This window comes from Oncorhynchus gorbuscha, linkage group LG02 (assembly GCF_021184085.1).
Source record: "Oncorhynchus gorbuscha isolate QuinsamMale2020 ecotype Even-year linkage group LG02, OgorEven_v1.0, whole genome shotgun sequence".
Lineage (NCBI taxonomy): Eukaryota > Metazoa > Chordata > Actinopteri > Salmoniformes > Salmonidae > Oncorhynchus > Oncorhynchus gorbuscha.
The window spans coordinates 89,200,399-89,222,754 of record NC_060174.1 but is presented as its reverse complement, the minus strand read 5'-3'; the positions used below and the strand labels follow the sequence as shown (position 1 = coordinate 89,222,754).

At 42.2% G+C, this 22,356-nt stretch overlaps 2 protein-coding genes across 3 annotated transcripts in view; one reads left to right on the top strand and one right to left on the bottom strand.

Moving 5' to 3' along the window:
• The window catches only part of LOC124012387 (beta-galactosidase-1-like protein 2), an 11,909-nt gene extending 5,880 nt beyond the window's left edge, over positions 1–6,029 (top strand). Inside the window, exons 12-19 of one of the 2 annotated variants that reach the window (XM_046325962.1) lie at positions 139–245; positions 576–722; positions 915–986; positions 1,116–1,194; positions 1,298–1,385; positions 1,620–1,731; positions 4,758–4,874; positions 5,053–6,029. In XM_046325962.1, coding sequence (XP_046181918.1) covers positions 139–245; positions 576–722; positions 915–986; positions 1,116–1,194; positions 1,298–1,385; positions 1,620–1,731; positions 4,758–4,874; positions 5,053–5,139 — 809 coding nt within the window. In that variant the 3' untranslated portion in view covers positions 5,140–6,029. Of the gene's footprint in view, positions 1–138; positions 246–575; positions 723–914; positions 987–1,115; positions 1,195–1,297; positions 1,386–1,619; positions 1,732–3,465; positions 3,525–4,757; positions 4,875–5,052 lie in introns of those variants that run through there. The other variant, XM_046325970.1, reaches the window with a different exon arrangement.
• Positions 5,536–22,356, bottom strand: LOC124012400 (galactosylgalactosylxylosylprotein 3-beta-glucuronosyltransferase 1-like). Its single transcript, XM_046325982.1, has 6 exons — positions 22,075–22,356; positions 12,818–12,960; positions 11,014–11,534; positions 10,373–10,669; positions 7,539–7,662; positions 5,536–7,324 (listed from the first exon to the last, which is right to left on the bottom strand). Exons 2-5 carry the CDS (start codon positions 12,927–12,929, stop codon positions 7,576–7,578), a joined length of 1,017 nt encoding a protein of 338 aa, XP_046181938.1. The 5' UTR covers positions 12,930–12,960; positions 22,075–22,356; the 3' UTR covers positions 5,536–7,324; positions 7,539–7,575.

Below are 22,356 nucleotides of genomic sequence, written 5' to 3'. Positions count from 1 at the left end.
AGGGCTGGTTTTCTAGACCAATAGAGAATCCCCATTAAAAATATGTTCAAATCCAGGGTTAGTTTTACTGTAACCTGAGTCTGGAAGATTGTGTGTGACCTCACTGTCTGATGACTCCCTTGTCCTTGTGTGTCGGAGGTGAGAAGCTCCCTGATATGCCTGCCCTGCGTTGGAAGGAGACGTATGAGCCAGCCATCATGTACCAGCACCTCTCTCTGTGGGACGCCTTGACCTTCGCTGAGGAGGTATGCGTGTGCATATGTGTGTGTGTGTGTGTGTGTGTGTGTGTGTGTGTGTGTGTGTGTGTGTGTGTGTGTGTGTGTGTGTGTGTGTGTGTGTGTGTGTGTGTGTGTGTGTGTGTGTGTGTGTGTGTGTGTGTGTGTGTGTGTGTGTGTGTGTTGGTCCATGTGTAGGTCGGTCTGTGTGTGTGTGTGTCTGTTTGTGCCTCTGTGTGCATTTGTGCGTATGTGTGTATGTACTGTATGCGTGTGTATGCGTATGCATGGGTCAGATCTACACCAAACTTACGCTTCACGACTGTGTGTGTGTGAGTGTGGCTCTTTATGTGTCTCTAGCCATTTAAATCACCAACCCCAGTCAACATGGAGAATCTCCCAGTGAACAGTGGGAATGGCCAGTCCTATGGCTATACCCTCTATGAGACCATTATAACCAGCGGAGGCTCCCTCAAGTCTGGAGACAATGTACGGGACAGAGCCCTGGTGAGTCTACACATCCTATAGACACGATGTCTTGTTAAAAAATAGAGTTTATGACACAGTTCTATCACATGTTTTTAATAAAATGGTCCTGCTAATGTGGAAATCTGTTATGATTCTCTGATGATAAAGAAGCTGGGAAAATACAGTCCCGTTTGAAGGCATTTATTTGACAGATATGAAGTTTGTTTTTAGGTGTTTGTGGACAGACACTACATTGGCATTTTCAAGCATCAGAATCTGGAGTTAGCGGTGCCTGATGGAAAGGTACTGCAAGATGAACACGAGGCCTACTGGAAGCTACTTCCAAATAGTACCTACAAGCTTTTCAAACTCTCATAATTGTCAACAACAAAAAGTATGGAGCCAAATAATGATTTAATATTCGAACTACAGGAGAAACGGACATTGAGCTTACTGGTTGAGAACTGTGGACGAGTTCACTATGGGAAAGCTCTAGATAAACAGCGCAAAGGTGCACACCTATTTTGCCTATATTATTCTACTGTAGCAGAAACCGATAACAATGTCCTTATTTTCAGCTTTGATGCCTTTTTATTGTCTGTGTTGTATTTTAGGTCTCGTAGGTGACATTCTATTGAACAACAGTCCTTTGAGGGACTTCACGATATACAGTCTGGATATGAAAACCAGCTTTATTGATAGGTTTGTATATTTTAATTTTCAACTTGTAGTACTTGTAAACAATCAAGTTCATAAAAAGTCATTTTTATGAGCTTGAGCACTACAGATACCAATCAAGTAAACCCATGTTTGCGTGTGAACATTTCATGGAACACATTTCTGTTGGTGGCCCACTCTTTGATGGTATGCATGTACATATTAAACAGTGTGGCGTTAATATATTTGTGACTATACCTTGAGTAATATCTATTTCAGCCTCAACCAGGCGCCTTGGATGTCCCTTCCACACGTTCCCAGTTTCCCTGGATTCTTCCTGGGAAGAATGTTTACCTACGGCTATCCAAGTGACACCTTCGTCAAGCTACCAGTGAGTAAATACAGTCATATTATACTGTGATACTTTGGCTGTGACACTTGTTATGGTGTGCGTGCTTCTCTCTGATGCTATTGTATGTTTGTTATCGTGGAAGTGGAGCAGGGAAGTCTTGTGTTTAAGGGCCTGATTTTCAGACTTAGGAAATGCACAATGAGCTCTTTGGGAGTGTCTCCCTTATGCGGACTGAATATATTGAATTAAACCGCTGAAAAACCTCCTACTTGCTGGCAAGTAGATTTCCTCATGGAGTTTTCATTCAATGGTGTTTTCAGTACATTTATCTAAAGCCATCCCTTTAAATACGGTGTACCATTGATGATACTTTTTTTATAGACTCAATATAATATATTGAGATAACAGTTCAGAATATTAGGGATCAATGAAAGAAAGCCACCTAAACATATGCATATTCAGAGCTTGAAAGGATCTGCAGAAAAGAATGGTAGAAACTCCTCAAATACGGGTGTGCCAAGCTTGTAGCGTCATACCCAAGAAGACTCGAGGCTGTAATCGCTGCCAAAAGTGCTTCAACAAAGTACTGAGTAATGGGTCTAAATACTTACAGTACTAGTCAAAAGTTTGGACACACCTACTCATTCCAGGGGTTTTCTTTGACTATATTCTACATTGTAGAATAATAGTCAAGACATCAACACTATGAAATAACACATATGGAATCATGTAGTAACCAAAAAATGTGTTAAACAAATCTAAATATATTTTATTTTTAAGATTCTTAACCAAAAAATGTGTTAAACAAATCTAAATATATTTTATTTTTAAGATTCTTCAAAGTAGTCACCCTTTGCCTTGATGACAGCTTCGCACACTCTTGGCATTCACTCAACCAGCTTCATGAGGTAGTCACCTGGAATGCATTTCAATTAACAGGTGTGCCTTGTTCAAAATTAATTTGTGGAATATCTTTCCTTCTCAATGTGCCTGGAGAGCCAATCAGTTGTGTTGTGACAAGGTAGGGGTGGTATACAGAAGATAGCCCTATTTGGTAAAAGACCATGTCCATATTATGGCAAGAACAGCTCAAATAAGCAAAGAGAAACAACATTTTTTAACTTTAAGACATGAAGGTCAGGAACATTTCAAGATCTTTGACAGTTTCTTCAAGTGCAGTTGCAAAAAACCATCGCTATGATGAAACTGTCTCTTGTGAGGACCGCTACAGGAAATAAAGACCAAGAGTTACCTCTGCTGCAGAAGATAAGTTCATTAGAGTTACCAGCCTCAGAAATATCAGCCCAAATTAATGCTTCACAGAGTTCAAGTAACAGACACATCTTAACCTCAACTGTTCAAAGACTGCGTGAATCAGGCCTTCATGTTCGAATTTCTGCAAATAAACCACTACTAAAGGATACAAATAATAAGAAGAGACTTGCTTTGGCCAAGAAACACGAGCAATGGACATTAGACTGGTGGAAATCTGTCCTTTGGTCTGATTAGTCCAAATTTGAGATTTTTGGTTCCAACCGCCATGTCTTTGTGAGACGCAGAGTAGGTGAACGGATGATCTCCGCATGTGTGGTTCCCATCGTGAACCATGGAGGAGGAGGTGTGATGGTGTGGGGTTGCTTTGCTGGTGACACTGTCAATGATTTATTTAGAATGCAAGGCACACTTCACCAGTATGGCTACCACAGCATTCTGCAGCGATACGCCATTCCATCTGTTTTGCTCTTAGTGGGACTATTATTTGTTTTTCTTCAGGACAATGCCCAAAACACACCTCCAGGCTGTGTAAGGGCTATTTGACCAAGGAGAGTGATGGAGTGCTGCATCAAATGACCTGTCACCCTCCACAATCACCTGACCTCAACTCAATTAACATGGTTTGGGATGAGTTGGACTGCAGGGTGAAGGAAAAGCAGCCAACAAGTGCTCAGCATATGTGGAAACTCCTTCAAGACTTTTGGGAAAGCATTCCAGGTAAAGTTGGTTGAGATAATGCCAAGAGTGTGCAAAGCTGTCATCAAGGTAAAGGGTAGCTACTTTGAAGAATATAAAATATATTTTAATTTGTTTAACACATTTTTGGTTTCTACTTGATTATATTTGTTATTTCATAGTTTTGATGTCTTCACTATTATTCTACAACGTATAAAATAGTAAAAAATAAAGAAAACCCTTGGAATGAGTAGGTTTGTCCAAACTTTTGATTGCTATTGTATATAAATGTCATTTTTCATTATTATTCTTATTTTTAAACAGTTTTAGCTTTGTAGACTAATGAGGGGGGGGGACAATTTAATCAATGTTAGAATAAGGCTGTAATGCAACAAAATATTGAAAAAGTCAAGGGGTCTAAAGACTTTCTGAATGCACTGTACATATCATGTTGAAATGTTTGCTTCCATATGACTGGTTTCACATTTGTCTCCAGCGATCATAAGTAAATATCATATCATCTAAAGAAAAATGCTATTTGTAATTACAATCCCCTTCTCCAAACTCAATTACCTAGCTCTTATCAATTTCTACATTATAGCGCATGGAGAATGGTGTTATTTCTATAGCAGATATTTTTCCACTTGGAACCGACCGGTGCTCGACCTTATTCATGGTTTCCTCATGCGTAAAGGTGGTGAAATTATGAGGGTATTAAACCATGGCAGAATACGGCGTATCTGTATACTCACCTCCGCCATACATTTCTATGATCTCCACCACAAACCAATAGCTGGCTGTCACACGCGTTTCCTCACACACAAGTTCAAGGTCAAAATACGCGTAAAGATAAAAGTGCATAAAGAGGGAATAAAGTCCCATAGCTCAAATCTGAATTCCTCCTAAGTGAATTGTAAATAGATACATTTTCTAAGAATGAACTAGAAAATGCCTTTGATAAAAATGTGTTGATAGTACTTATGGTATTGAAGTAGTATGTTTGAGGTGGCTTTCAGCAAGCACATTAATTATTTATTTATGAGGTGTAAACTAAAGGGGATGACAGTAAAGTTATGATGTTGATAATTTTGTATTGCCTATAATAATCTTTGCAGGGCTGGGGCAAAGGGGTAGTCTTCATCAATGGTTTGAACCTGGGGCGCCACTGGTATATCGGCCCCCAGCAAACACTCTACCTCCCAGGACCTTTTCTCAACAGTGGAGTAAACCAGGTAGGACTCACTACAAAGCACTTAGTCAGCAACATTATGGTAAAATAAGACATTAAAAGAGATCATACATGCTCTTAGGTTCTTAGTCTTAGATTCACAAAGTTGTGTTTACTTACAGTCTCGTTCAGTTACCCTCATGTGTTTCTTCATCAACATCATAATCATCATCATCATGCAGGTCATTGTGTTTGAAGAGCAGGAAGCTGATTATAAAATCACGTTTGAAGAGACTCCTGATCTGGGCATGGCTGTGGACATTCAGTAACTGCATTCCCAAGCTACTGTAATTTTAATAAACAATAATACTGGATGGATCTTATTTTTCATTTTTTTCTGGGACCCAAAATGCTGTACATTGTATGGGGATAACTCACCATACAATATTGTTTGTAATTTTATTGACGTAAATATCATCCAAACTGGATTTGTATTGAATCTAGTAACGAGAACAAAATATCACAGCCTAAAAACAAAGCTATTTTCAACTCGAATCATTGTGTTGGCTAAACAAGTCATCAACGTCTGTATGTGTCATGATGACAAGTATTTTGGTTATAACAAATGGCATGTCATGTTAATGATAGCATTCTGGTGACCCTTGCTTCCAAACAAAATGTTATACCTGTATCATCTGACCACTGATTGATAGACTACAAGAGCTTCAGCAGTTTTATTTTAGTATTCATCATGCATCAAATTGGCAAATATGAGTTAGTGTGCTGTATATGCCTGGCACTTCAATAATGTATCTTCCCTGAGACCAGGACTGTATAGGACTAATTAATACAAATTTAAACCAATGCTATGATTTTGAACAGAAATTACAATATCAACAATAATAATAAACCACGTCAAACAAGGAAAGCAAAGAGATGCTGACATACTAAGTACATTTTTATGATCGTATTTACATATAAATATTACAGTGGCAGTTTACAATGCAGAAGTATTCCTTCTGTTTACCTTTGAATATCAAATCAAAGGTCAATAAGTGGTGTTTGGGGTCAAGACTGGTCAGAAAATGACATACTGTATCAAGGGAAGACTATTACTGGCATGTATCCTGTAGTATGTGTTGTGAAATAATAATATTGCATTGACTAGCATTATAACATTTATTTTTTATTTTTTAAATAAAACGTTTTCACTGGCAAACGTCCTCACCTATTTTCTGTTGTAGGTGAAACAGCATTTCACACCAAAATGAACACAGGCAGCAGAGCCTGATCTTAAAGTGCTGATACAATCAGTAGTGTTATGTGATCAGTAAACATGTGCAAATGGACAAAAAACAAACAACCAAAAGTCTGTGTGCATGTGCGTCACGCATGCTCACCCGCATGTATGTATGTGTGTGTCTGTGCAAACGCATTTGTATGTCTGTACACTGTGCACGCCTATCTGTGTCTGTGTATGAGACGTGTCATAATTAGTGATTTGAGGGAGTGTAGCTGTCTGTGTCTGTTCAGTGTTTTACAGTGGAACGTGGGAAGGGTTCATGTCCTCTCCAGATCATTCTTTCAGTCAATGCTGACTCGAGTCAGACAAGGACCCCTTTATCCAGGTCTGCTCCACACCCCAAGAGTCCGCTCTACGACAAAGGGAGCCCAATCACCAGCAAACAAGGGCCATTCAGGTCCCCTGATTGGTCCGGTTTGGTCCAGTACCTAGTTTTAAGGATGTTGATTGGACAGTTGGTTCGTGTCGGCTGGGTTGACAATGCTTCTTATTGGCCATTGTAAGGAACCACCGACAGTAGTCTGAACCACCGACAGTCTTTTGTCTTAAGCTGCACTCTGGCGACTGGCTAGCTCCTCGTGTACAGCTTCCATCGATGCATCAGTAAAACGCTTAGCTAGATACAGTGTCACCATCTTTGAAGCTATGCTTTGATATTATACACCTGTCTTGATACGTGGCTATGTGCTGCTTGTAATAGACAAGGTGGCTGTCTGACTCCCTTTACAGTACTATTACTGTAAATACATGTTAAACTCCAATCCTGCCTGCCTTGTCTTTTGTCAGTCCGTTTGGAATGACAGTCATATTTATTAATAACTCAATGGTGTAAAGTATATGGGCTTAGGAGATAAAGAAAATACATAATTAAGAAATAATTTCAGAGTTACATTCTCATTAATACCAAACACAGAGAATTGTTTAGGCAACTGGTTTTGAAGAGGGGTTCATAGACATTAAACCATAAAAATAGCTTTTTAGTATGGATCACTTGTGAAGTTTTTATTTTATGAAATCATAACATCCCTGTTATACAAATTCAGACAGATTCGGCAAAGCTTTACTCTATGAATAATAGAATAATATTAAATGTTTTAATATAATAATAAGCTCACAGAGGCTCAGATAGACAGGTTGGCCCTCAGACATAAGGTTGCAAAATTCCGTTTGAAAAACCTGGGAACTTTGGGAAAGGTACATAATCCCAGTTAGATTCCCTATTTATTCCTTTGTGATCCGTTTCTGTCCCGTCGGTTCCTTGTATTGTATTCACCATGCTGTGATTGCGTTTCGTCCTGTCCTGTCGTGTTTTTGCCGTGATGTGTATCACCCTGTCCTGTCGTGTTTTGTGCCTTCATCAGATGCTGCCTGTGTTAAGCCCTCAGTCGACTACGGCTTGCTTTCTCCAGTTGTTTCCCCCTCTACATGTAAAGCTTTCTTATTACCTGTGTTGGAAGAAGTTTCATATCTCCACGTTGGAGTCGGTAAATCCTTTCTTTCCCTCATTCACCAGAACAGGCTTCTCTGTCCTAGTGTGCCATACAAGTACCTGGTGGGTGAGGGGGTTCAAGTTAAAAAGGTGGAGAAGGTACAGCTGAAAGCATGTTTGTACCAGTTCAAAGATCCACAAACCTTTGCGCACCTTTTTTATCGTGTTTTTGAAGATGTTTGTATTGTTGTAGAGAGCGGAAGTATGATTCACTTGCTAGATTCGCACTGATATTCAAACATGGTCCACATTTGCTGAAGGTATATGGAGTGCAGAACTGTGTGTGCGAGTGTGTGAACACAGGTGAGATGCAAGGGGTCTAAAACACATGGGTTTATGAAACAACATGCATTTTCTAAAGCATTTGATCGGAAGTACATTTCATGAGGCAAAATGTAAAAAAAATGTAGAGGAATAAAGGCCTTAGCAACTGAAAGCCTATTGAAATCCATACAGTAAGAGCATTATTCTCCTCCATTTACAGTGGAAAAGAACAACTAAAAGACAAGTTTGCTTCAGTGACTTCCTGTGCTGTGCATACCACTATTTGTTATGACCACATTTTCAGAGCACCAAACTAGTTGAAATGAAGTCACTACAACAAGATTATAATGTCAGTGTAATATCAGCTGTAACCAATATACAGTAATTCTTTACCCAAATCCAGATTGCAGATGTTCTGAAAGAGCTGCAAAACCTGGACCCGTACAAATCAGCTGGGCTTGACAATCTGGACCCTCTATTTCTGAAACTATCCGCCGCCATTGTCGCAACCCCTATTACCAGCCTGTTCAACCTCTCATATCGTCTGAGATCCCCAAGGATTGGAAAGCTGCCGCAGTCATCCCCCTCTTCAAAGGGGGAGACACCCGGGACCCAAACTGTTACAGACCTATATCCATCCTGCCCTGCCTATCTAAGGTCTTCGAAAGCCAACGGTCAAGAGAGAGAGGGCCAATTAACTACGCAACCTTTCTTTCAGAAACCCTGCGTCACCTCCCCTGGGCAGGAGGGTCCGCGTTACGTTTGTCAGGGGCACAGACGGTGGGCACAGAGCCGCCAATAAACGCAGGATTAAGAGTTTGTGGCTTTCCACTTTCCTTTACGTCAACAGGAGAGGAGTTGGGTTCCGTCTCGGGACGTGCTGGACCGTTCGCTCATCGATGATTTCCTCCGTTGCCGCCAGGATCTCTCGTCGCCAGGAGGCGCCGTGAGTGGGGGGTACTGTCATGTTTGTCATTTATTGTCTGCTTGTCCCTGTGCTCCCCATGCTATTCGTTTCCCTCTGCTGGTCTTGTTTGGTTCTTTCCCTCCTTCTATCCCTCCCCCCCCTCAATCCTATTCCCCTAATCATCATTTAGTCTTCCCACACCTGTTCCCGAACAGGTCACTGACCATCTCGAATCCCGCTGTGCAATCTGGTTTCCGAGCCGGTCACGGGTGCACCTCAGCCACGCTCAAGGTACTAAACAATATCATTAACCGCCATCGATAAAAGACAGTACTGTGCAGCAGTCTTCATCGACCTTGCCAAGGCTTTCGACTCTGTCAATCACCATATTCTTATCGGCAGACTCAAAAGCCTCGGTTTTTCGGATGACTGCCTTGCCTGGTTCACCAATTACTTTGCAGACAGAGTTCAGTGTGTCAAATCGGAGGGCATGCTGTCCGGTCCTCTGGCAGTCTCTATGGGGGTGCCACAGGGTTCAATTCTCGGGCCGACTCTTTTCTCTGTATATATCAATGATGTTGCTCTTGCTGCGGGCGATTCCCTGATCCACCTCTACGCAGACGACACCATTCTATATACTTTCGGCCCGTCCTTGGACACTGTGCTATCTAACCTCCAAACGAGCTTCAATGCCATACAACACTCCTTCCGTGGCCTCCATCTGCTCTTAAACGCTAGTAAAACCAAATGCATGCTTTTCAACCGTTCGCTGCCTGCACCCGTACGCCTGACCAGCATCACCACCCTGGATGGTTCCGACCTTGAATATGTGGATATCTTTAAGTACCTAGGTGTCTGGCTAGACTGTAAACTCTCCTTCCAGACTCATATCAAACATCTCCAATCGAAAATCAAATCAAGAGTCGGCTTTCTATTCCGCAACAAAGCCTCCTTCACTCACGCCGCCAAACTTACCCTAGTAAAACTGACTATCCTACCGATCCTCAACTTTGGCGATGTCATCTACAAAATTGCTTCCAACACTCTACTCAGCAAACTGGATGCAGTTTATCACAGTGCCATCCGTTTTGTCACTAAAGCACCTTATACCACCCACCACTGCGACTTGTATGCTCTAGTCGGCTGGCCCTCGCTACATAATCGTCGCCAGACCCACTGGCTCCAGGTCATCTGTAATTATTCGCCTACCTCCTCATGCCTTTTGCACACAATGTATATAGACTCCCCCTTTTTTCTACTGTGTTATTGACTTGTTAATTGTTTACTCCATGTGTAACTCTGTCTTGTCTGTTCACACTGCTATGCTTTATCTTGGCCAGGTCGCAGTTGCAAATGAGAACTTGTTCTCAACTAACCTACCTGGTTAATAAAAACATTGTCTACTTGTCTTGTAATGGTCAACAGTCACAACACGCCTCTTTAATATAATAATAGTATATGCCATTTAGCAGACACTTTTATCCAGAAACTTACAGTAGTGAGTGCATATATTTTCTTATGGGTGGAATCAAACCCACAAACATAGCGTTGCAAGCATCATGCTCTATCAACTGAGCCACACAGAACAACTATCCTCACCTTAGTGCAATTAGCAGCCTTGGGCTCCAGGTCATTGAGGGTGACCAGCTCCCGCAGTAAGCTGCTCTCCTGGTATCCTCCCTTGACTCCCCGCAGCTTGAAGTAGGCCTGAGGTTTAAAGAGAATGAGGCGGAGGTTCACCGCAAACCCAGCCATGTCTATGGCAAAGGGTCGGTGCGGGTCAAACACAGTCTTCCATCCATACACCTTGCCCAGGAGGTTGACCTTAGGGGACTCGTAGCGCAGGCCGCCCACAAAGGCTACAGGCCACACCGACACCTTCCTCGTTGAACGCATCTACACAAGATGAAGGAGAGAGAGGGTTGTTCCCATATAGATTTGTATTCTATATGTAATTATATGGTTGAGTCATTGGTTGGAGAAGGATTACCATGTGATCAATAAGTATTGATTTTCCACATTTATTGGATATTAATTTATTTTATCGTGTGCAAATAGGCAGGTGTCAAGTGATGCCTATGTTTTTAGGCTGTGCATTTACCTAATGGAATACTGTAAGGATTCATGTTCTTTAAGTCATTACACAGTTAGTGTGCACTGAAGCCAAAAATTTAGCCTATTTTGGTAACTCAAGAGGAAACAACTCTGTACTGTACAACATCTCTCCCTGTTCCACTCACCTCCTCAAACAGCTCCAGACTGTAGGTGTTGTCATCATCTGCAAAGTAGACGATACCTGGCTGGCTGTGTCTATTATTGGAGCTGAACGTCTCTCGGAGCCAGCGCAGGGCCAGGTTCCTCTGCATGGTTCCCCGGGGTATCCTGGGGTCCCTCGTGTCCCCACGCAGCTTATAGTTCCTGGGTGTCTCCACGTTGAGGTGAGTGTAGTTCAGGCTTGTTTCCCGGAGAAGCCTGGTGACCAGCGGGGTTCGTCTCGGAGAGTCCTCCACCAGGATCCAGTGCAGGTTAGGCACGTGGAGGAAGGTGTTAGCCAGACGTGTCAGCTCTGCCTTCTGGACCGGCCGGCTGTAGGTTGGGGTGACGACGTGGAGGGTGGGGAGGACATCAGACCAGGGCGGCGGGCGGCTGTAGACGTATTCGGTGTGTACCACCTCCACAATGTCCTTGTTGTTCTCAGAGGAGCAGGGCTTCTTGAGGGTGAAGGTGTTCCGGGAGTCTCGTCGACTCTCATGTCTGTCATCTAGGAGAAGGGAAAGAAAGCTGGTATTGTTGGTATAATAAACTATTATAGACTGTTTAGGAACTGTATGTTTCCAGAAAGATGGCCTTCATAGAGAGTAAGGCAAGATCTAGTCTTGCAAATAGTTGTACATAGTTATACAGTTGGACTTACCCATATGTTATGGAGTAAATCTTTTGAACAAACGTATCATTCTGAAATCTAATGCCATGCTCTTTTGCGAGACATGTATTCTCCTTGTGATAAATATAATATACTCATCACTAACTTATAAAGGAATGAAGTAGTTGTCAGACTAATATGAGTTAGTTTAAGGTGTGAACCCGAATAGAGGAATACACTACACGACCTTGTCGAACATTTCATTCCAAAATCCTGGGCATTAATATGCAGTTGCGCCCCCCCCCCCCTTGCTGATACAACAGCCTCTACTCTTGGGGAAGGCTTTCCAATAGATGTTGGAACATTTGCTGCGGGATTTGCTTCAAATTCAGCCCCAAGCGCATTAGTGAGGTTGGCACTGATTTTGGGCGATTAGGCCTTGTATTGTAACCAAGGACAGATTTGTATGCACTCCCATTCTGTGAGCTTGTGTGGCCTACCACTTCCTGGCTGAGCCGTTGTCACTCCTAGATTTTTCCACTTCACAATAACAGTACTTACAGTTGACCGGGGCAGCTCTATCAGGGCAGAAATTTGACGAACTGACTTATTGGAAAGGTGGCATCCTATGATGGTGCCATGGTAGGGCTGTTCAGTAAGGCCATTCTATTGCCAATGTTTGTCTATGGAGATTGCATGGCGGTGTGCTCGATTTTATACACCTGCCAGCAACGGGTGTAGCTGAAATAGTTGAATCCACTCATTTGAAAGGGTGTCCACATACTTTTGTATATATAGTGAAATTCAATTTCGCAGACCATACATGTTGTACTGATAGAGCTCAAATTGATAGTGACCTCATACCACGGTCTCACAAAATGACAATTTTCCTTCACACACAGGTGAGATTTTCAGCTCATTATGAACAAAAACATATCCCCATTGTCTTAAAAGTCTTGCAATAGAGAATGAAGCATATTCTGATAAAATGTTAAGTGGGGGAAAATGCCCCCAAAAAATCAGCTGTAAAATCAGGGACATGTGTAGACGCTGTTATTTTTAATCATGTCTCTAAAGTGTACTATATAAAGAGGAGCATCCCAAAATAAGAAAAAATGGTTTCCATTACTAGAGAGACTAACGATGAAACCCCCCTAGGTAAATGCAGGAACGACTTTTACCCTTTCGAGCAGCTAGCAAGGGGTTGATGGCACCCTGATGCCAAACAGTGATGAGTAGCGTCCAAGGCAACACGATCAACACGATGGCCAGAATGTCTCGTCTCTTCGGCATCTCCGAGGTCAAACCTGAGCCACGTCATTACCTGCAACACACAACAGATGGGGAGTGTTATGTGCTTAGTCTCCTTTACACTTTTACAGTTCCCTCTGTAAATATCGTTTTGATATTGGCAACACATTAACAGTCTACTTACAGACATGTTAACATGTCGTTTTCCTCTGTTTTGACATGCAATGATTATTGTTAGCCAATTGACCTGTTAAGGCTAAGAGGTGGGGCTGTAAGCATTGGTTAAACTGCCAGTAACTGCATGATTCATGTGCTCATACTCCATGCAAGCCTCATAACTTGTCATCAGAATATATAAACTCAGCAAAAATGTTTATGTCCTCTCACTGTCAACTGCGTTTATTTTGTGTAAATATTTGTATGAACATTACAAGATTCAACCACCGAGACATAAACTGAACAAGTTCCACAGACATGTGACTAACAGAAATGTAATAATGTGTCCCTGAACAAATGGGGGGGTCAAAATCAAAAGTAACAGTCAGTATCTGGTGTGGCCACCAGCTGCATTAAGAACTGCAGTGCATCTCCTCCTCGTGGACTGCACCAGATTTGCCAGTTCTGTGAGCCCTCACCCTCCGATCCATCAGGTCCCCGACGTGCTCAATGCGATTGAGACCCGGGCTCTTAACTGGCCATGGCAGACACTGACATTCCTGTCTTGCAGGAAATCGTGCCCAAAATTAGCAGTATGGCTGGTGGCATTGTCATTTTTTATTATTATTTTTTTACATTTTTATTTCACCTTTATTTAATCAGGTAGGCCAGTTGAGAACAAGTTCTCATTTAAAACTGCGACCTGGCCAAGATAAAGCAAAGCAGTGCGACAAAAAACACCACAATGTTACACGTGGGATAAACAAAAGTACAGTCAATAACACAATAGAAAAATCTAAATACAGTGTGGTCAAATGGCGTAAGGCAATAAATAAGCAATAAATAAGCCATAGTAGTGAAGTAATTACAATTTATCTAATTTAGACTGGAGTGATAGATATGCAGATGATGATGTGCCAGTAGAAATACTGGTGTGCAAAAGAGCAAAAAAAGTAAATAAAAAAACAATATAGGGATGAGGTAGTTAGTTAGATGGGCTATTTACAGATGGGCTGATGCTTAAAGTTAGTGAGGGAGATATAAGTCTCCAACTGCAATGATTTTTGCAATTCGTTCCAGTCACTGGCAGCAGAGAACTGTAAGGAAAAGCGGCCAAAGTAGGTGTTGGCTTTGGGGATGACCAGTGAGATATACCTACTGGAGGCGTGCTATCTGTGGGTGTTGTTATGGTGACCAGTGGGCTGAGATAAGGTGGAGCATTACTTAGCAAAGACTTATAGATGACCTGGAGCCCGTGGGTCTGGTGACGAATATGTAGTGAGGGCCAGTCGATGAGAGCATACAGGTCGCAGTGGTGGGTGGTATATGGGGCTTTGGTGACAAAACAGATGGCACTATGATAGACTGCATACAGTTTGCTGAATAGATTGTTGAAGGGTATTTTGTAAATTACATCGCCAAAGTCGAGGATCGGTAGGATAGTCAGTTTTATGAGGGTATGTTTGGCAGCGTGAGTGAAGGAGGCTTTGTTGCGAAATAGGAAGCTTATTCTAAATGTAATTTTGGATTGGAGATGCTTAATATGAGTCTGGAAGGAGAGTTTACAGTCTAGTCAGACATCTAGGTACAGTGCCTTGCGAAAGTATTCGGCCCCCTTGAGCTTTGCGACCTTTTGCCACATTTCAGGCTTCAAACAAAGATATAAAACTGTATTTTTTGTGAAGAATCAACAACAAGTGGGACATAATCATGAAGTGGAACGACATTTATTGGATATTTCAAACTTTTTTAAATAAATCAAAAACTGAAAAATTGGGCGTGCAAAATTATTCAGCCCCTTTACTTTCAGTGCAGCAAACTCTCTCCAGAAGTTCAGTGAGGATCTCTGAATGATCCAATGTTGACCTAAATGACTAATGATGATAAATACAATCCACCTGTGTGTAATCAAGTCTCCATATGAATGCACCTGCACTGTGATAGTCTCAGAGGTCCGTTAAAAGCGCAGAGAGCATCATGAAGAACAAGGAACACACCAGGCAGGTCCGAGATACTGTTGTGAAGAAGTTTAAAGCCGGATTTGGATAAAAAAAGATTTCCCAAGCTTTAAACATCCCAAGGAGCACTGTGCAAGCGATAGTATTGAAATGGAAGGAGTATCAGACCACTGCAAATCTACCAAGAACTGGCCGTCCCTCTAAACTTTCAGCTCATACAAGGAGAAGACTGATCAGAGATGCAGCCAAGAGGCCCATGATCATTCTGGATTAACTGCAGAGATCTACAGCTGAGGTGGGAGACTCTGTCCATAGGACAACAATCCTATATTGCACAAATCTGGCCTTTATGGAAGAGTGGCAAGAAGAAAGCCATTTCTTAAAGATATCCATAAAAAGTGTTGTTTAAAGTTTGCCACAGCCACCTGGGAGACACACCAAACATGTGGAAGAAGGTGCTCTGGTCAGATGAAACCAAAATGTAACTTTTTGGCAACAATGCAAAACGTTATGTTTGGCGTAAAAGCAACACCCTGAACACACCATCCCCACTGTCAAACATGGTGAAGGCTGCATCATGTTTTGGGCCTGCTTTTCTTCAGCAGGGACAGGGAAGATGGTTAAAATTGATGGGAAGATGGATGGAGCCAAATACAGGACCATTCTGGAAGAAAACCTGATGGAGTCTGCAAAAGACCTGAGACTGGGACGGAGATTTGTCTTCCAACAAGACAATGATCCAAAACATAAAGCAAAATCTACAATGGAATGGTTCAAAAATAAACATATCCAGGTGTTAGAATGGCCAAGTCAAAGTCCAGACCTGAATCCAATCGAGAATCTGTGGAAAGAACTGAAAACTGCTGTTCACAAATGCTCTCCATCCAACCTCACTGAGCTCGAGCTGTTTTGCAAGGAGGAATGGGAAAAAATTTCAGTCTCTCGATGTGCAAAACTGATAGACATACCCCAAGCGACTTACAGCTGTAATCGCAGCAAAAGGTGGCACTACAAAGTATTAACTTAAGGGGGTTGAATAATTTTGCACGCCCAATTTTTCAGTTTTTGATTTGTTTAAAAAAGTTTGAAATATCCAATAAATGTCGTTCCACTTCATGATTGTGTCCCACTTGTTGTTGATTCTTCACAAAAAAATACAGTTTTATATCTTTATGTTTGAAGCCTGAAATGTGGCAAAAGGTCGCAAAGTTCAAGGGGGCCGAATACTTTCGCAAGGCACTGTATGTATTCCATAAATCAAATACTCCTCTTTAAGTTACCACCTATCTCCAACCAAAACAGGAGGGATAAATAAGGCACAAAAAATATCCACCCACCCTCTTTTCATTCTCCTCACCTTCGATGTGTGAACAAGACAGATTGGCTTGTTAGTCACAGCTCTTTAGATGTAATTAATCCTTGATTAAAGAGGATAAACCTCAGTCTGGGAGATCAAAGGGACACAGTATCTAATTTTCGAGCTAGGCAAGTCGTGTTGGGGGTCTCTTTGTTAATTAGGTATAATTAATATCCGAAGGGCAATTGACATTACAGAGCATCCTGGAAATCAATTTGGAAAACTTGAAAAAAATTACTTGAAAAATAGAAACTTCTGTCTGAGACACAAACATTACTTTAAATCAAACCTTACCAGATACTGAGCTTATCCGCTCTGAGCCCTAATGCAACATCATTATAGCCTACATTACCCATTAGGACAGTATCAGCACAATGTCATATTATGGCCAACCTGTGGAAAGAGAATTGGCCTGCAATCCTAACACCAAACCACCATGTTCAACTGGTTGTTTGTATGATAACAGCTATGGTTAATGTAAACCCAGCCAACGTGACCCCATTGACCCCATGTGGGTATTCAGTGGGCAAGGTTAGCCCACAACAATCCCACATCAGCCCATCATGTGCTAGCGAACAAAAACCCAACACAGGCTAGACCATACCAAGCCCCCACCAGCCCAACATGACCACACCAAGCACACACCAGCCCAACACGACCACACCAGGCCCACACCAACCCAACTCAACACAACCACACCAAACCCACACTAGCCCAACACAACCACACCAGCCCTACACAACCACACCAAGCCCACACCAGCCCAACACGACCACACCAGCCCCAGCCCAACACCAACCCAAAACGACCATACCAAGCCCACAACAGCCCAACACGACCACACCAAGCCCACACCAACCCAACAGGACCACTCCAAGCTCAACACGTGCTAGCCCACACCAAGTCCACGCCAGACCAACACGTGCTAGTCTACACCATGTCCATGCCAGACCAACACGTGCTAGCCCACACCAGCCCAACACGAGCTAGCCTAAAACAGCCCAACACAGACTAGCACACACCAATCCAACACAGGCCAACCTATACCAAGCCCAGTATGGACTAGCCCACATCAAACCCAGCACGGGCTAGCCCACACCAAGCCCAGCAAGCGTTAGCCCACACCAAGCCTAGCACGAACTAGCCCACACCAAGCCTAGCACGGGCTAGCCCACACCAAGCCTAGAACAGGCTAGCCCACACCAAGCCTAGCACGGGCTAGCCCACACCAAGCCTAGCACGGGCTAGCCCACACCAAGCCTAGCACGGGCTAGCCCACACCAAGCCTATCTAGAGGCTGGGGCTCATTAGAAAGGGTACACATCCAGCATTGCTCCAACATGGCAAGCCTAAAGCTGACACACTGTGCATTATAATTATGTAATCAGTTTGATGTGGTATTAGAGCAACCATGACTAATATCTATATTCATTGTTAAAGGGAAATTCCACCCTTTTTCAACATTAAATTCAATATCTTCAGCACCAACCCAATATCAAATTGTGAAAATGGCAGGTTGCTATGTTTTGTAGTCAAAAAAATAGAAAGCAAAGAGTTTCTGATGACATAATCCGGTGACACTGATGACATCATCTGGTGTGCGACACGTGATATTAAACAACTATGAGCAGGTGAAGGTTAGTCAAATGTTTTGCTATTTGTCATTAGCCTCATTTCTAAGATCCGTGTATGTTTTGTGGTTGGCAAATATAAATAGGTAGAGTTAAAAACAGACTATGAACATAAAATATAAGATGTTACTGTTTTAAGCAGTTATTTGATGATAGTATATTAAGTCTAGTTTTAGACTCCACTCCATTTTGCGTGGTAAGCAAAGCACATACCATGGATGTCATTATGTGATTGGACTGAGTCAAGACAAAACCATGACCTTGTTCTTCCTCACTAAACAGTGATGAAAAGAGGAACAACAACAGCAACAACGGTGTCTTCTCTCGTGTCAGTATTTTAAGACGTGAATGGACTGTAAAGTGTATCATACTGGAATAATATAGCCACAGGTCATAATAGGGGTATTGTTAAAATCTGCAAACAAACTTGTATTAAAAATCTTGAGCTTAAAAAGCCAGACAAGCAAAGCCAACCCAGTGTAGATATATTAAATGTTTATACTCATGATATGAACTCAGCTTGTTTTACATGCAAAGCTTTTCTGAGCGACAAAATAATATCAAAGCACATCACACAATACAACCCCCCCAGGACATTGTGATGGAATGAGAAGACCGCCCAACACACAACACTTACAGTATCTGATTTATCTGACAACAAACCAACTTACTTTTTTAATTGTTACTCCCTCGTTACACTTACTGTATTGATGTTTGTAAATGCTCACTACCTCTTATGTGCTTACTAGTGACGCCAATTAATAGTCACATCTTTTTCAGCGTTGTGATGCCTACCGTAATTGCTGGACTATTAAGCGCACCTGAATATAAACCGCACCCACTGAATTATTAAAAAGTATTTTGTACATAAATAAGCCGCACATGTCTATAAACCGCAGGTGCCTACCGGTACATTGAAACAAATGAACTTTACACAGCCTTTAAATGAAACACGGCTTGTAACAAAAATTAAACAGTAGCCTACCAAGAAAGTCATTGGTCACTATCTTCCTCCTCCTGTGCACTGAAACCACTGAAGTCATCTCCTTCGGTGTCGGAGTTGAATAGCCTCAGAATTGCTTCATCCGATGTTGGATCGTTTTCATTGTCGCTCTCGTCACTTTCATCCGGAGGCAAATACCCCGCTGAGCTCATGCTGCCCCTTCAACAGTCCAGCCTTTCGAAACCCGTTGATGATAGTGGATTTTTTGACAATGCTCCACGTTGTCAGGACCCACTGGCAGACTTGACCATAAGTTGCTCTTCGCATGCGGCCCGTTTTAGTGAAGGATTTATCCCCACTTGTCATCCAAGCCTCCAACTGAACAAGGAGCGCCACCTTAAATGCACGATTTACACTGATGTCGAGTGGCTGCAAATACTTTGGGCCATCTGCTTTTCTTCCCTCTGAAAGCTTTTGTTTTCATTTTGCACTGAGTCAGTTCCTCACGCTGCTGTTTCCAACTTATCATCGACTCATTAAGGCCAAGCTCCCATGCAGCAGCTCTATTTCCTTTTCCAACAGCCAGATCAATCGCCTTCAACTTGAAAGCTGCATCATATGCATTTCTCCGTGTCTTTGCCATAATGAGGGTGACAAAATTACTACTGTAATCAGAATGATGGGAAGTTTGAGCGCGCTCGATTTCCGTCACATTATGTGACGGTGCTCAGTTTTTTAGCGGCATGAATCTTGTGAAAGCGGGAAAAATCCATAAATTAGCCGCGTCATTGTATAAACCGCGAGGTTCAAAGCGTGGGAATAAAGTAGCGGCTTCTAGTCCGGAAATTACGGTATATATAGTAGATGTGCAAACTGAATCTAACTGATAGGTACTGTAGATATAACAGTCAGACCACTTTTTCAAATGCTTGGCAGCTCTGGAGTTTGTCCTCTGAATGCCATAGATTTGGGGGACTGACAGCAAGTCTCACTGCATGCTCCATGGTGACAGAGACATCACGAAGAGCCTCACGTGCATGCGTGTCCCCACACACACACACACACACACACACACACACACACACACACACACACACACACACACACACACACACACACACACACACACACACACACACACACACACACACACACACACACACACACTCACACTCACACTCACACTCACACTCACACTCACACTCAGTGAAGGAGCTGGACAAGGACCAAACCATAAACCACACTGGAAGATGCAGGGATCCTTACTAATGGAAACCACTGGGGTTGGCCTTGTTACATGTGGGTATGGCCCGGTAACTGTAAGCAGGCCACCCATAAACTCTGGTTGGACCGTGCGGGTGGTTCAGTCAGTTTGCGGGTCTTTTAATAATCAAATGCGGACACTTATCAAGACAGCCATATTGCCTCTGCTGTGAGCTGCTTGTTGCAATACTATACAGGCTCTCAGCCACAAAATCAATGGGATGGCTGTAAAGTCAAATTGCCATCGACAATAGTTGTGGTACAGTAGGACACCTGGCAGTAGGACAATAGGACACCGGGCACATCTCCTTCCTGAGCGGTATGACGGCTGCGTGGTCCCATGGTGTTTATACTTGCGTACTATTGTTTGTAAAGATGAACGTGGTACATTCAGGCGTTTGGAAATTGATCCCAAGGATGAACCAGACTTGTGGAGGTCTACATGTTTTTTCTGAGGTCTTGGCTGATTTATATTTTATTTTTCCATGATGTCAAGCAAAGGTAGGCCTTGAAATACATCCACAGGTACACCTCCAATGGGCTCAAAATATGTACATTCTTCTAAAGCCATGACATAATTTTCTGGAATTTTCCAAGCTGTTTAAAGGCACAATCAACATAGTGTATGTAAACATCTGACCCACTGCAATTGTGATACAGTGAATTATAAGTGAAATAATCTGTCTGTAAAGAATTGTTGGGAACTTTACGTGTATCATGGACAAAGTAGATGTCCTAACTGACTTGCAAAATTATAACAAGAAAAAAATTATTAACAAGAAATTTGTGGAGTGGTTGAAAAACTCGTTTTAATGACTCCAACCTAAGTGCATGTAAACTTTCGACTTCTGATATCAAAACACTCAGACAGGGGTCTTTTTGTGTTAAATCCTAGTCTCAGTCGGGAAATCCACAATGTTGTCGGCATTAACGACCGTCACAAGGTGGGAGTAGGACAGGAAAGATGCTTTAGGCTAAGGTTATAAATATGTCAGCATGGAATACAGTGGATTGTTGTCCATTTTAAATGTTAAAGAGAAAGTAGACTAATGTATTGGTTTTAATATGTGAAGTGCACATACAGATGCAGACATGTTTTGCATGCATACAGCATGACACAGCATCATGGAGTGTTTATCAGTGTCAATTATAAAATACAATAATTACTGTGATTGTTTTCAATTAAAATTGTCAAAAAGAAACAAAAATAGATGCTTAGCAAAGAGCAATTTCTCAAGCAAGAACTTTGATAGGACTGTTTGGTAATGGTCTGAGTGGGGAGGGGAAACTGAAAACTTCTGTTATTAGACAAAAGATTTGGAACTATCTTTCTTATTGGTACATTAACTAATTTACTGCATGGTGATGTCACCGTGGAAGGCCAAAACTCAATCCCACAAAAATAGGCTCAATTTCAGGCAGTCTTTTCAAACAGCTCTTACACTAAACGGGCATCACAATTTCACAGTATCATTTCAACCTCATAGTATGGAAATATATATAAAATATAGGAAAATCACATTTTTGACTGCACTGGTCAGTAGGAACCAATATTTGTGTTCCCATGAGTGGTCTGCATGGGCATCTAAGCAGTTACAGAATCATCATTATAAATACTACCTATTTGTGCCACAGACCTACATGACATGTAGTTCTCAGGTCAATCCAATTGGATCAGTCCCTGAACCTGGACAGCAGGTTAAACATTCTTGACTTTGAGATCATAGAAATAGAATCTATAGAACAGACATCCCCATGTGTGTCAACACTCTATGATGGTGGTCATTATTTTCCTGTGGTTGAGATTGGGACTGATTCCAAAATAAGAGGGAAATCAAATGCCACAGCAACTCAAACATGAATGACTCATCATACTCACAAGGACATTGGATCTGCTGCTCTTCTCAGGGTGACTCAGGCAAATCCTGTAGTCACTACAGTGTCTGGTGATGGTGCTATAGTGTGTCAGACGGGACCCATTAAGTCAGCTTCCTCCTCTCTCTCCAGTAAACTAGACAAAGTGATTTGCCCCACTGAGAAGCTTTGAGTCTGAGCAGGCTGATCCGGGCTGTGCATTCGGGCGGGAGTATTCGATCCACCGGCAGCAGGGTACTCTTCCTCAATGCCAGCCCTGTGGAGACAGAAGAGGTCATCCCTCTGG